Here is an 11,967-nt window from a genome sequence, read left to right on the forward strand (position 1 = left end):
AATACACTCATTTCCCCAACCCACACACAAATCCATTAATATGTTATTGGCAAGTGCTTGATTCATTAGAGAGATCCAGATCATTCATATAATTTGTGTGTGTGTGTGCTCATGAATGGGCTAAAATGAAGAGGTAAATAATTTCTCTTATCTCTCTGACAACATTTTAGCTTCTTGGTCCATCACAAAATTTAACCATCTAGAGCACTTTTGAGGGTCAATGCACCAAGCCTTCAGATTGCTCAGCCAATAGACTCTTAATCTCAAGGTGTCATGAACTGGCAGGACAATGTTGAGAAGGAAGAGGTTCCTGGCGAGGGATATAGCCAGACCTGGGTCACACTGGGGCAAGTTGGGGATGGGGAAGGAGAGGTTGGAGTTGGAAGTACTCACAGGGTGACAGAGAATTGTGAGGGGGTGGGGCTCAGTGAACAGGATCCAAAGCAGCAGGACCCATCGCCAGAGTTGGAGGGGGGACCATCTCCAAAAAGACAGCAGCTCTGAGGTGTAGGGAGCAGCAGACTGGGCACTTGAGGAGACTGAGGCAAGCAAGGGCCCAAAGCCCAGCTCTTTAGCTGGCCAGGTGGGGCTCACTAGCTCTGAGAGGAAATGTGTGGTTTCTCAGCTGGAACAGAGTGTGGGGGTGTGCGGGTGGAGTTCTCTGTGTAAGGCACAGGTTTATTGGGGGGTAATCAATCAAGTGATTTACCACAGGACCACAGGACCACTGGCGCCAGCCTGTCTGTTTACACATCTTCCTTGTTTGCATGAGTCATGTATAGGTTAAAGGTTAATGTATTTTACGAGGAAAGGATCCTTAATAAAGGAGCTGAGGCTGAGAGGCAGGCAGCACTTCGCTCAGCACTCTGCTCATGCTCTCAATCTGAAACTCTTGACTCTCGTCTCATGATTTCCTCGCACCTAAGAGTCGGCTGGTTCTCCGACAAGTGGTGCCCCGTGTGAGGCTAAAAAGTTCTACGCCTTTGTTGAAAGGACGCACGTCGTGGTCCTGCATCAGCTACTCACCCGCCCGGCAAGGGTTCAGACGTCTACCTCATCTTAGGATCCCTGGTGAGTTGGCTCCCAGCTATTGCTTATCTTTCTCTTCCTGCATTTACAATGGGCACTTCGCTTTCCGTGCCACAGAAACGTTTTCTTAAAGACTTAAAATACCTGCTGACTTCTAACAATCAGCATGCCTCAGAAGACGATCTTATTGCTTTTATTCATACTGCTAATGAGCATTGTCCATGGTTTCCGGAGGATGGAACTTGGGAATTAGATTTTTGGGACAAACTTGGTGAACATTTTCATGGTCATCCCAGCATTGGGGTCCGTGTCTTAACTATGTGGGGAAAAATAAGAGCATGCTTGACACTAGTGACGCCAAAGAATATCTTTCTGGCAGCTGCTCCAAGCCTCCCCTCTGCACCGCCCGCATGCACGCCTCCCCCACTGAAGCCTTCTGTTTATCCAGCATTGCCTGCCCCCATGCCCCCTGGTCCGGACCCACCTAATTTAACTCCGCCAGGAAAACAGCAACTCTCTTTGTCTGCCACCCCACCCCCTCCAGCTTATGTCTCTCAGGTTTTGCCTGCATTTCAAAGTACCAGGCCCACTGTGAAGCAGGAGGGGGGGAATACTACAAAGCTCCAGGAATCTCTTAAAGCAGCAGCTCCTTTGCTGGCTTTTGAGTCTACTGAAATGTCAGCTGCTTATCCTGTGATTGTGCCTGCGGGACCTGGGGGGGGGCCCACGGCATGAGCAATTCGAACTCCGATACATCAAAGAATTGTATCAGTCAGTAAGAAACAATGGATTGCATTCCCCGTATACTCTTGGTCTCTTTGGCACTATTTTTCAACAGCAATTATTGCCAGAGGATATCAAATTACTGGCTAGAACAGTGCTCAAACCAAATCAAATGATAATTTTTATGCAAAGTTGGACCTGGGCTTGTCAACGCCGGGTCCATGATATCCAAACAAATTTGAATAATGCTGCACAGGCAGCACATGCCAATGCTGTTGCAGCCTTGGCAGCAGGGGCACCCCCCCTCCCTCCCCCTGTTATGTTAACACCTGAAGACGTCCTGGATGGTCTCACAGGGGCTGGGAATTTTTTAACAACTGCACAGCAATTGGCCCTGGATCCTCAGTATTGGGACGCCACAGTTTCAGCAGCCCAGGAGGCTTTGATGTCTGTTCCAGATGAGATGTTAGAAAAGGGGGGGCGATGGGGGAGTGTGCGGCAAGGACCCACTGAACCTTATGGCGCTTTCATAGATAGACTGTACAATACCCTCAAGCGCCAAGTACAGGATGTAGCGGCACAAGAAGTAATCATAAGGCAATTAGCCTTTGATAATGCCAATGAAGACTGTAAACAAGCTCTGCGCCCCCTGGTGGCTACACCAAATGTGGCAATAGCCGACATGTTAAAAGCCTGCCAATCAATTGGCTCGGAATCCCACAAAGCAAAATTGCTTGCCGCTGCGCTATCCCCAGCTGTGAATCCAGCAGCAGGTAGAGTGTGCTTCAACTGCGGAAAAATTGGACATTTTAAATCGCAGTGTAGGCTGGGGGTTTCAAGCAATCGCAATCAGCGGCAGCCTAGCACCAAATGTCCTAAATGCAGGAAAGGCTACCATTGGGCAAATCAGTGTCGCTCAAACCCCCCTGAAGGGGGAAGGAACCAATTACAACAGGACGCAGCCTCTTCTCAGCCGCCGGGAAACTGCCAGCCGGGCCCTCCCCGGGCCCAGGCAAACTAATGGGGACTGTATCGGAACTAGTACTTGTTCAGGATGAGCATTATCAAATTCCCTTTTGCCCTCGGCGAATAAACGTGCTGGCAGCTGGTTTTTCATTTGAAAATGACAGTTCTTACCTTGTCCTACCTCTACCCCCGGCTCAAGAGGCTGGTGTGCACACGGTGCCTAGTATTTTAAAAGGGTCTGACTGCACAATCGATACCTATTCAGACCGTATCACTCGCTTACGTTCTGGCACCGCGGTAGCACGGGTAATTTTATTGCCTGATCTCATGCTCCAGAAACAAAGGGAACCTTTTGTGGGGGCTGCACTCCCCCTTTCACCAACAGACCGCCCTACCCTTGCTCTTACTATGGGCGGCCGCAATGTCACGGGTGTTTTGGACTCTGGGGCGGATGTTACTGTTATAGCCAAAAAGGATTGGCCTCCGGCTTGGCCCACGGAACCTGCCGCTGCTGTGGCGGGGGTGGGTGGAAATGCCGCCGCGCAACGCAGCTGTCAGCCAATCTGCTTCCAAAGCCCCACAGGACTGACCATTACTTTGTACCCGTTGGTTATGGACCTGCCAGTTTCCCTCTGGGGGCGGGACTTGCTTTCGGCCGCTGATACAACTCTGCATACAAATTTATGCTAAGGGCCGCCCCTGCTATGCCCACCATGCAGCTCCAAATCCATTGGCTGACTGACGATCCTGTTTGGGTGGATCAGTGGCCTTTGACGAAGGAGAAATTGGCAGCGGCGGCCCGATTAGTGCAGGAACAACTTGATTTGGGCCATGTTGAACCTAGCTCCTCCCCCTGGAACACCCCTATTTTCGTCATCAAAAAACGCAACGGGAAATGGCGCCTCCTGCAGGACTTGCGTATCGTAAATTTGCAAATGCAGCCAATGGGAAAGCTGCAGCAGGGGGTCCCTAACCCGAATTTGCTTCCCAAGGACTTTAAAATGATTGTGATTGATTTAAAGGACTGTTTCTTTACCATACCCTTAGCGGAGCAAGACAAGCAGCGATTTGCTTTTACACTGCCTGCTTTAAACAACTCTCAGCCTGCCCAACGCTTTCAGTGGGCGTGTCTTCCGCAGGGCATGCGCAATTCACCAGTTTTATGTCAACATTTTGTGGATCTTGCCCTTCGTCCTTTCAGACAGCGCCACCCACTGGCGTTTTGTTATCATTACATGGATGATATATTGCTGGCCGATAAAGACATTCCTGAAACGTGGGTGCAAGAATTGACAGAGGATCTCACCTCTGCAGGGCTTAAAATCGCCCCGGAAAAAATTCAACGCACCCTGCCTATCACATACTTGGGACACAAGGTTACGCAACAAGCAGCATCCCCTCTGATACCGCAGTTGCATTTCCCAGCGGTACTCCGCCTGGTGGATTTACAGCAGCTGTTAGGACATTTGAATTGGGCAAAATCATACATAGACCTGCCTACATGTGTACTATCACCTTTGTACAATGCCCTGAAAGGACATAAGCAACCGGCGGACATCATACCGGTAACCCAGGATATGGATTCAGCCCTGGCAACGATTAATCACCATTTGCAAAAATCTATGGTGGACCGCCTGGATTCCACAGGACCTTTGTCATTGGCAGTCTTTGCCACCAAACTACTGCCTACAGCAGTTCTTTACAGGCCATCGGACTTCTCCCAATCTCGCGTCTGCCTAGTTGAATGGTTACATTTGCCCCACACACCACCGCGAAACGTATATACTTCTCCAGCTGCTGTAATGGACATTGTTATCAAGGGAAGACAACGTGCTGTGGCATTGACAGGAATGGATGTGGAAGCTATTTTCCTACCTTTTTCACAAGACGAGGTTCAGCATTTGCTAACCATGTCCACTTGTACTCAGGTGGCATTAGCAGACTTTGTTGGAAGGATTTTGCATAATCCGCCCACTGACTCACGACTTACTTTTCTTTCCTCTGTCTCCTATTCCCTCCGTTCCCTGTGCTCTCCCACTCCCATCCCCTCTGCTCTCACCCTCTTCACAGATGGGACCAAAACGAGGGGGGTGGTTGTGTGGCGGGAGGAGGGGGCCTGGAAGACAAGATTTACTACGGAGCAGAAATCCGCTCAGCGTTCTGAATTGGCTGCGGTGATTTTGGCATTTGATCTGTTTCAGAATGTGCAATTTAACCTGATTGTTGATACTCAGTATGTCTCTAGACTTTTAACATCCTTGCCTCTAGCATACATTACACCTGCTCTGGATGATGATTTGTTGCAATTGTTTCTCTCTTTGCAGCGTCTGCTACAGGCTCGTAGCCACTCCTTTTTCGTGGCCCACCTGCGTTCTCATTCTAATCTGCCAGGATTTCTGGCACATGGCAATGCTGTAGCAGATGCTGCTTTGAAGCAAGAGCAGGTCTTTTCTTTGTTTTCTGACCCTCTGCTGAGCCATGCCACCTTTCATCAATCTGCCAAGGTTCTAGCCAAGTCTTTTCGAATACCAATTTCTCAGGCACGAGACGTTGTCTCGCAATGTTCTTCTTGTTCTAAAGCCCCTACCATGATTCCTTTTGATGCTGTCAATCCCAGAGGGATTGCCCCTCTCTCAATTTGGCAAATGGATGTCACTCTCACCCCATTGTTAGCCCCTTTTTCGAAACTGCACCTCACGGTGGACACGTCTTCGGGCTTCATCTGGGCGACGCCCTTAAAAGGGGAGACAGCCAGGCACGTAATACAGCACACTCTGCGCTGTTTTTCAGTCATGGGAAAGCCTAGCAGCATAAAACGGATAATGGCCCAGCGTACATTTCTAAGCGATTTTCTGATTTCTGTACATTGTGGAATGTGAAATTAACTCATGGTATTCCTTTTAATTCTACAGGACAAGCAATTGTTGAGCGAGCGCATTCAACTTTTAAATCTCTGCTTTTTAAGCAACTAAGTGGAAAGAACGCTCCTATTGTTGAAATTCCTAACATTGTGCATCAAGTGCTCTTTACTTTGAATCATCTTTTATACCCGCATAATAAGCAGCATACTCCTGCAGAATTACATTTTAGAAAAGAGGAGGAGCTGCCTCGCCCCCTTGTGTCTTTCAGGAAACTTCCGGATCCAGCATGGCGTGGCCCTGTACCGCTGATTACCTGGGGACGCGGATACGCCGCGGTAGATATCGATGGGGACCCTCTGTGGGTGCCAGCACGCTGTGTACGACCCTGGCGATCATCTACAGTTTCTTCTTCAGCCCAGTCGTCGCAGATGCCGCAGAGGGAGGAGGCAGACCTTTCTACACTCTTTCTGGAGGACAGCGCCTGTCACCCGGTCTGAAACACCATTGCACCTGGCGGCATCGTGCTCTAAATATGGCTGCACTCCGTCAAGATCACCTTCCATCTATTCGATCTGCAAGCCATAATCGCTCTAGGCGTGCTGCCATTTTACAGAAGTATCAAAGACCTGACTCTTATCATTCCATATGGAATAATAATACCTATGTACAGGATATTTCTCAGTTTGCGAAATTGCTTAACTATTCTGATTGTTGGATTTGCTTACATATTCCCCCGCAGTCACAACATTCAGGTATATTACTGCATGGTATTCCTATTAATGATTCTTTTAGAATTAGTAATAATATGAGAGATAATCGTTTTAGTTCACCCCCTGTTATATTATCATTATTAGAAGTAGCTCCACGATGTTTTCGTTTTAATCACGATAGTAGCAGATTTTTAGGTCATTATCCTTATTGTAATTGGACTTATGAGTATGTTAATGGTAGCTCTTGTTTTCTTAACGTCACTACCCAAAGCGGCAGGCCCAAGGTAACAATTAATAATGTTACCAGATACATGACATATTACCAACAGGCTACATGCCGTGATTTTCATTCATGGTTTGATTGGATGAAGAGAAGTAGGAGATCCACATGCGTGTTACAATCAAATATGTGGCTTTTGTGTGGTAAGAAAGCATACAAAGAGATTCCCTCTGCTTTTTCAGGGACTTGCACTCTAGGGGTAGTGATACCACTGGTGTATAAGTTAGATGCTCTTCCTCGCACCCGCTTGCGCAATAAACGCGAAGTCGATGCCCCTATAACACAATATACTGATACTCAGATAGCTCGCAATATTTTTCCATCACTAGGAGTCGCAATGAATTATAGGGATTTGCATTGTTTAGCTAACTGGACAGAGGCTTTGTTCAACGAAACAATTAAAGGCATGAAATTGATCAATACAGAATTACAGGAGGTCCGTGAAGTCTCGCTTCAAAATAGATATGTTTTGGATATTATTTTAGCAGCTAAGGGAGGCGTATGTGCTTTGATACATAGTCATTGTTGCATGTATGTGCAAGATAATGGTCCTAACATTACTCATACTATACAAGAAATGGAAAACTTGGTGGCTGCACGTCCCTTGCAACCTGCCGTGGGTTTTGATCCATGGGAATGGCTGCTGTCTTGGTTGCCTAACGGTGCCTGGATCAGGAAAACACTTTTGACGGTTATAGGATTAGCCTGTGGCTTGGTTATGTTATGTTGCTACATTCAATGTTTACCCTCCCTCTTTGGTCAATGTATGACCTGGTTTCAGGCTGCACGCCCCTCCACTGGAATTTCACATGGAGCCTTCATTGCGAGGTATCAGCGACTCCCTATCAGGCTTCCCACGTGTTAATTTACCCTGTTGCTTAAAAATAAACAGAAAGAGGTGATGTGGGGGTGTGCGGGTGGAGTTCTCTGTGTAAGGCACAGGTTTATTGGGGGGTAATCAATCAAGTGATTTACCACAGGACCACAGGACCACTGGCGCCAGCCTGTCTGTTTACACATCTTCCTTGTTTGCATGAGTCATGTATAGGTTAAAGGTTAATGTATTTTACGAGGAAAGGATCCTTAATAAAGGAGCTGAGGCTGAGAGGCAGGCAGCACTTCGCTCAGCACTCTGCTCATGCTCTCAATCTGAAACTCTTGACTCTCGTCTCATGATTTCCTCGCACCTAAGAGTCGGCTGGTTCTCCGACAACAGAGGCTGAAATTAGCATGCAGAGTACAAAAGGGAAGCAGAGCTGCGGTGCTGTGTCTTTTCAACTGCCCGCGTTGATGAACCTTAGCTAGGATGCTCCATGATCTCTGCGGCACATTAGACATGTGGCTTGACCCTGGGCTGGAGACTTGACATACTGACTTACTGTCAGGTAGGCCAGGGGTTCAGGATGCAGGGTCATGGGTTTGAGCCACATGTTGGGCAAAATATTTCTGCATTGCAGGGAGTGGGTCTAGAATCTAGATCAGGCATGGGCAAACTCAGCCCTCCAGATGTTTTGGAACTACAATTCCCATCATCCCTAGCTAACAGGACCAGTGGTCAGGAATGATGGGAATTGTACTGTAGTCTCAAAACATCTGGAGGGCCAGAGTTTGCCTATGCCTGATCTAGATGAGCCTTGTGGTCACTTCCAACTATACACTTCTATGATTCTATGATTTATATTGCTTTTAATAATAAAGTAGACAGTTAAGCCCCCCCAATAGTAAACATGAACAATAATTTATTAACAAAATACTAATAAGACTTGACATAAAATAATTAACCTTTGTCTAATTCAATAAGCCATACCATATTTTAATCTTCCACTGTCCAATTAGATAGGTAGATAGATATAAAATCAGTGGCAGATAAATATTCCTTTTGTCCAAGCATTTTAATGCTTTTTTGGGCCTCAGTTGCTTTAGTTTATAGTTTTTTATTGTCTTATGATGGATTGAATTCTTCTTCCATTCCATTTTGCCTTAGTATCACTATTGTGCATTACCCTGAGATCTGTCTTGAAGAAAGGCAATTTAGAATTTTTAAAGTAAATAAAAGAAAACAATGTCCAAGGCCACTCTACTAAAGGCAGAATTTGCAAATTTTGTTTTAGCTTCTGCAACTGTGGCATTGCACTGTTTGGGTATGTGCTGCTTTCACATTCCAAGCCCTGACATTCAAATGCATCAAATGGACAAAAGATGCTTGAATTGAGAGTTATGCCAGGTTTGCGGTATAATCTTATCACAAGTTATGTCTGCTTGGCAGAGATGGGATCACTGGTAAATCGTCCTTGCACTGATTGAGTTTTAAAATGTGCCATTGCTGTGATTACACATTTGCACCAGTGAAATCAGAATGGGACAAAAGGTGGGGGTGACAGAGCAGGGGCTTAGCAAGGGTGGATTAGAGCTCCTGTAGGAGGGTGTGGTGTGGAAACCTCTTTTTAGAGTATGAGTTCCTATGTTGACCAGAGGGAGTGACTGTTGATGCTGCTACATTGCCTTGTTTCTATAGCGGTGCTTCTTAATTTACCATTCAGAGAACACAGAATTAAAACAATGTTATACTGGTGTTTACCAGCCATGAACTGCTAGGCTGCCCAAAGAGGAGGGAAACTGACACTGTGGTTTAGAAAAGAAATACATTCATCTGCTGCTGTACAAAAGGGGGGGAATTGATTCCCATATCAATCAACACTACTGACCATTCTTTTCATTTATTAATCGTGGGCACCTGTCATGCCAGGTGAAGCAGAAAACATTTATGAATTCACCCCAAAAGCTGAGCTAGAAATGACAGCTTCTCAGTGTGAATTTTGCATAAAAGTTGCTTCAAGATAACACTTGGAGAAATCAAAAAGAGATGCTGGCTGTTTCAGACCTTCTGCTCCTTCTGCTGGGGAAGCACAGCACAGCTTGTCAGGAAAATTATGGCAACAAAGAATTCTAGAGATACATCTGAAGGATCCTAGTATATGTAGTTTTTCAGTGGGGACTTTTTTTCTATATAAAATGCCACCTAAATGAAAATTCTGTACTTTTTAGTTGTCTGAAATCCATCTCCGATTCCTGCTGGAGGCCCAAGAACTCTAGAACAGCGTTTCTCAACCGCTGTTCCGCGGCACACTAGTGTGCCGCGAGACGCTGGCTGGTGTGCGGTGACGTGCGGCGACGAGAAGGGTGATTTGCATTGTCACGTGCCTGGTGGCCGCCAATAAGCAACACTGACCCACCGGAAAGGAAGCCGGCCGGGTCACGACGCGGAGCGAGCGCAGCTCTCAACAGCCACCACCACGGGAGGGTGGTTTTAGACAAACTTAAAGAAGCTGGCTGGATGAGCTCAACCTGAAACTTGCTGAGCAAAGGATTGTGCTGGCAGAGAAATCAGCGGCTTGTGAAGCCTTATTACAGGAGATTGCAACCAACACAGCAATTGGCAAGTGTTTCTTACAGTCATAATTATATAGTCAATATAGGGCAGCACAGAGTTAAATTTTTTAACTTTTTTAATGGTGGTGTGCCTCGTGATTTTTTTCATGGAACAAGTGTGCCTTGGCCCAAAAAAGGTTGAGAAACACTGCTCTAGAACTTGAAAGGAAGCCAAGGGACAACTAGTCAGGCAGCATTGTTCTGCTACACTGCTTTAGACGCCATGGAACAAATTCGCTGCTATAGCAAATGCTACATCCTATGCTAGGCAACAGCTACCACTGCTATCTGCATAGGAGTGAATTCTATGTACCCACATTGGAGGTGTCATGCTGTTACCCATTAGCACCAAAGTGTCTAGTTAAGTGAACTCATTAGTGATTTGGAGCTTTCCATGGCTCTCTTTCACACACACTCCCCCCCCCCCAAAAAAAATTGATCAAGCTTTTCAAGAGATCCTATCAGATGCTTCAAAAGGGAAAGGGGGGGGGAGTTAAATGTTCAATACAGATGCAATGCAAACTTTGAGATACTCAAGTTTGAAATACTCAAGGTGAAACCACCTCAAGTCTCCTGGCCACATTTTCCAAGCAAAAACCTTAACGGGAAATGGGGAGGGGGAGATGGTCTTCAGGCTGCAAATAGGAGCATCAATTTCTGGCTATTTCAGTATATTAACCTTAAAAAAAAGGCAGTTTCAGTATCACAATAAACCAGAGATGGAGCCCTGTGGTTCTCCAGATATTATCAGGCTACAGCTCCCATCAGCCCCAACCAGCAAGGCCAGTAGTCAGGAATAATGGGAACCTCTAGAGGATCACAGGTTCCCCATCCCTGCAATGAAAAATTAAATTATGTTTAATTTAAATAAAGAGAAACAATTGAGGAAAACCTCATCTGCATAGTCATAAACTTTCCCCTTTGCTGATGTCAGTTTCATGGAGATTAATTAGGCTTGAAGATATTGGATATGTGCACCACACATTTAAAGCACATTTTCCGTCCAAAGGAACCCTGAGAACTTTAGCTTACCCCCAACAGGGCTACAGTTCCCAACACACTTAACAAATTATAGTTCCCAGGATTCTTTGAGGGAGAGTCAGGGAATTGCATAGTGTATGCAATCTCAATTACACATTTTAAGAACTTCACGTTCAATAAATTCATGACACTTATCAGACTTCGTTTTAATTTCCTTGTACAACTTTGGGATGAGTTAAACTCTTCTAAAGCTGAGGGGTAAGGGTTCTGTAGTGTTGAACACCAAGCATACAAAGAGGAATATATATATATATATATACACACACACACACACACACACACACACACACAAACAAACAACAGATTCGGGCAACACGCCAAAAGGTAATACATCACTTTCAGTAGTGTATTATCTTCTGGCATATTGATGAGCATTATATTTCAGACATTAGCTTGTATGTGTGATGCTTGGAATGGTTTACACTAAAATCCATCGCTTCAAAGGTGATATGTGTAATGTGTATGCTCCAAACCATCCAATTTTTTTTTCTTTTGGGTCTATAGGATAGAACGTGAATTGGAATGTAATGGCTCACTCTGAAAACAATCAATCATCTATGACAATTTGTGTTGCAAAATGATTTTGCAAGAGTGAGTCTGTCAAAAGTCCCAACATAGTAAGACTGGTCTCCGCTCCCTAGTTCAGTAAAAATGGGGGGAAATAATCGCTGCTTTATGAGGCAGCAGAAATTTGGAGAGGGGGTCGCCACTTACTATGTGTTACCAGAAATTGTGGCTGGTGTGGAAAGCCAGGAAAAGTGCCTCAAACCACATCCCCCCCTCTCTCTCTGTGTGTGTGTGTTTGCATAATGGTTTTTTGTTCGTTTGTTTTGAGTTTTTAGGATATAGGTATGACAACAATTTCCCCTTCATGATGGTTTAAATTCATATATATAACTATGAATATATATATTTGGGGAAATGTGTT

At 45.6% G+C, this 11,967-nt stretch overlaps 1 protein-coding gene across 1 annotated transcript; it reads left to right on the forward strand.

Annotated features, from left to right (window-relative positions):
- The first annotated feature begins 641 nt into the window (after window positions 1-641).
- On the forward strand, window positions 642-7,719 carry LOC148684835 (uncharacterized). Its single transcript, XM_088675429.1, has 2 exons — window positions 642-1,071; window positions 5,631-7,719. The coding sequence occupies exon 2, from the start codon at window positions 5,866-5,868 to the stop codon at window positions 7,432-7,434; it is 1,569 nt and encodes a 522-aa protein (XP_088531555.1). The 5' UTR covers window positions 642-1,071; window positions 5,631-5,865; the 3' UTR covers window positions 7,435-7,719.
- Window positions 7,720-11,967: the final 4,248 nt, after the last annotated feature.

Source organism: Zootoca vivipara, chromosome 8 (genome assembly GCF_965207765.1).
Source record: "Zootoca vivipara chromosome 8, rZooViv2.hap1.1, whole genome shotgun sequence".
NCBI classification, from domain to species: domain Eukaryota; kingdom Metazoa; phylum Chordata; class Lepidosauria; order Squamata; family Lacertidae; genus Zootoca; species Zootoca vivipara.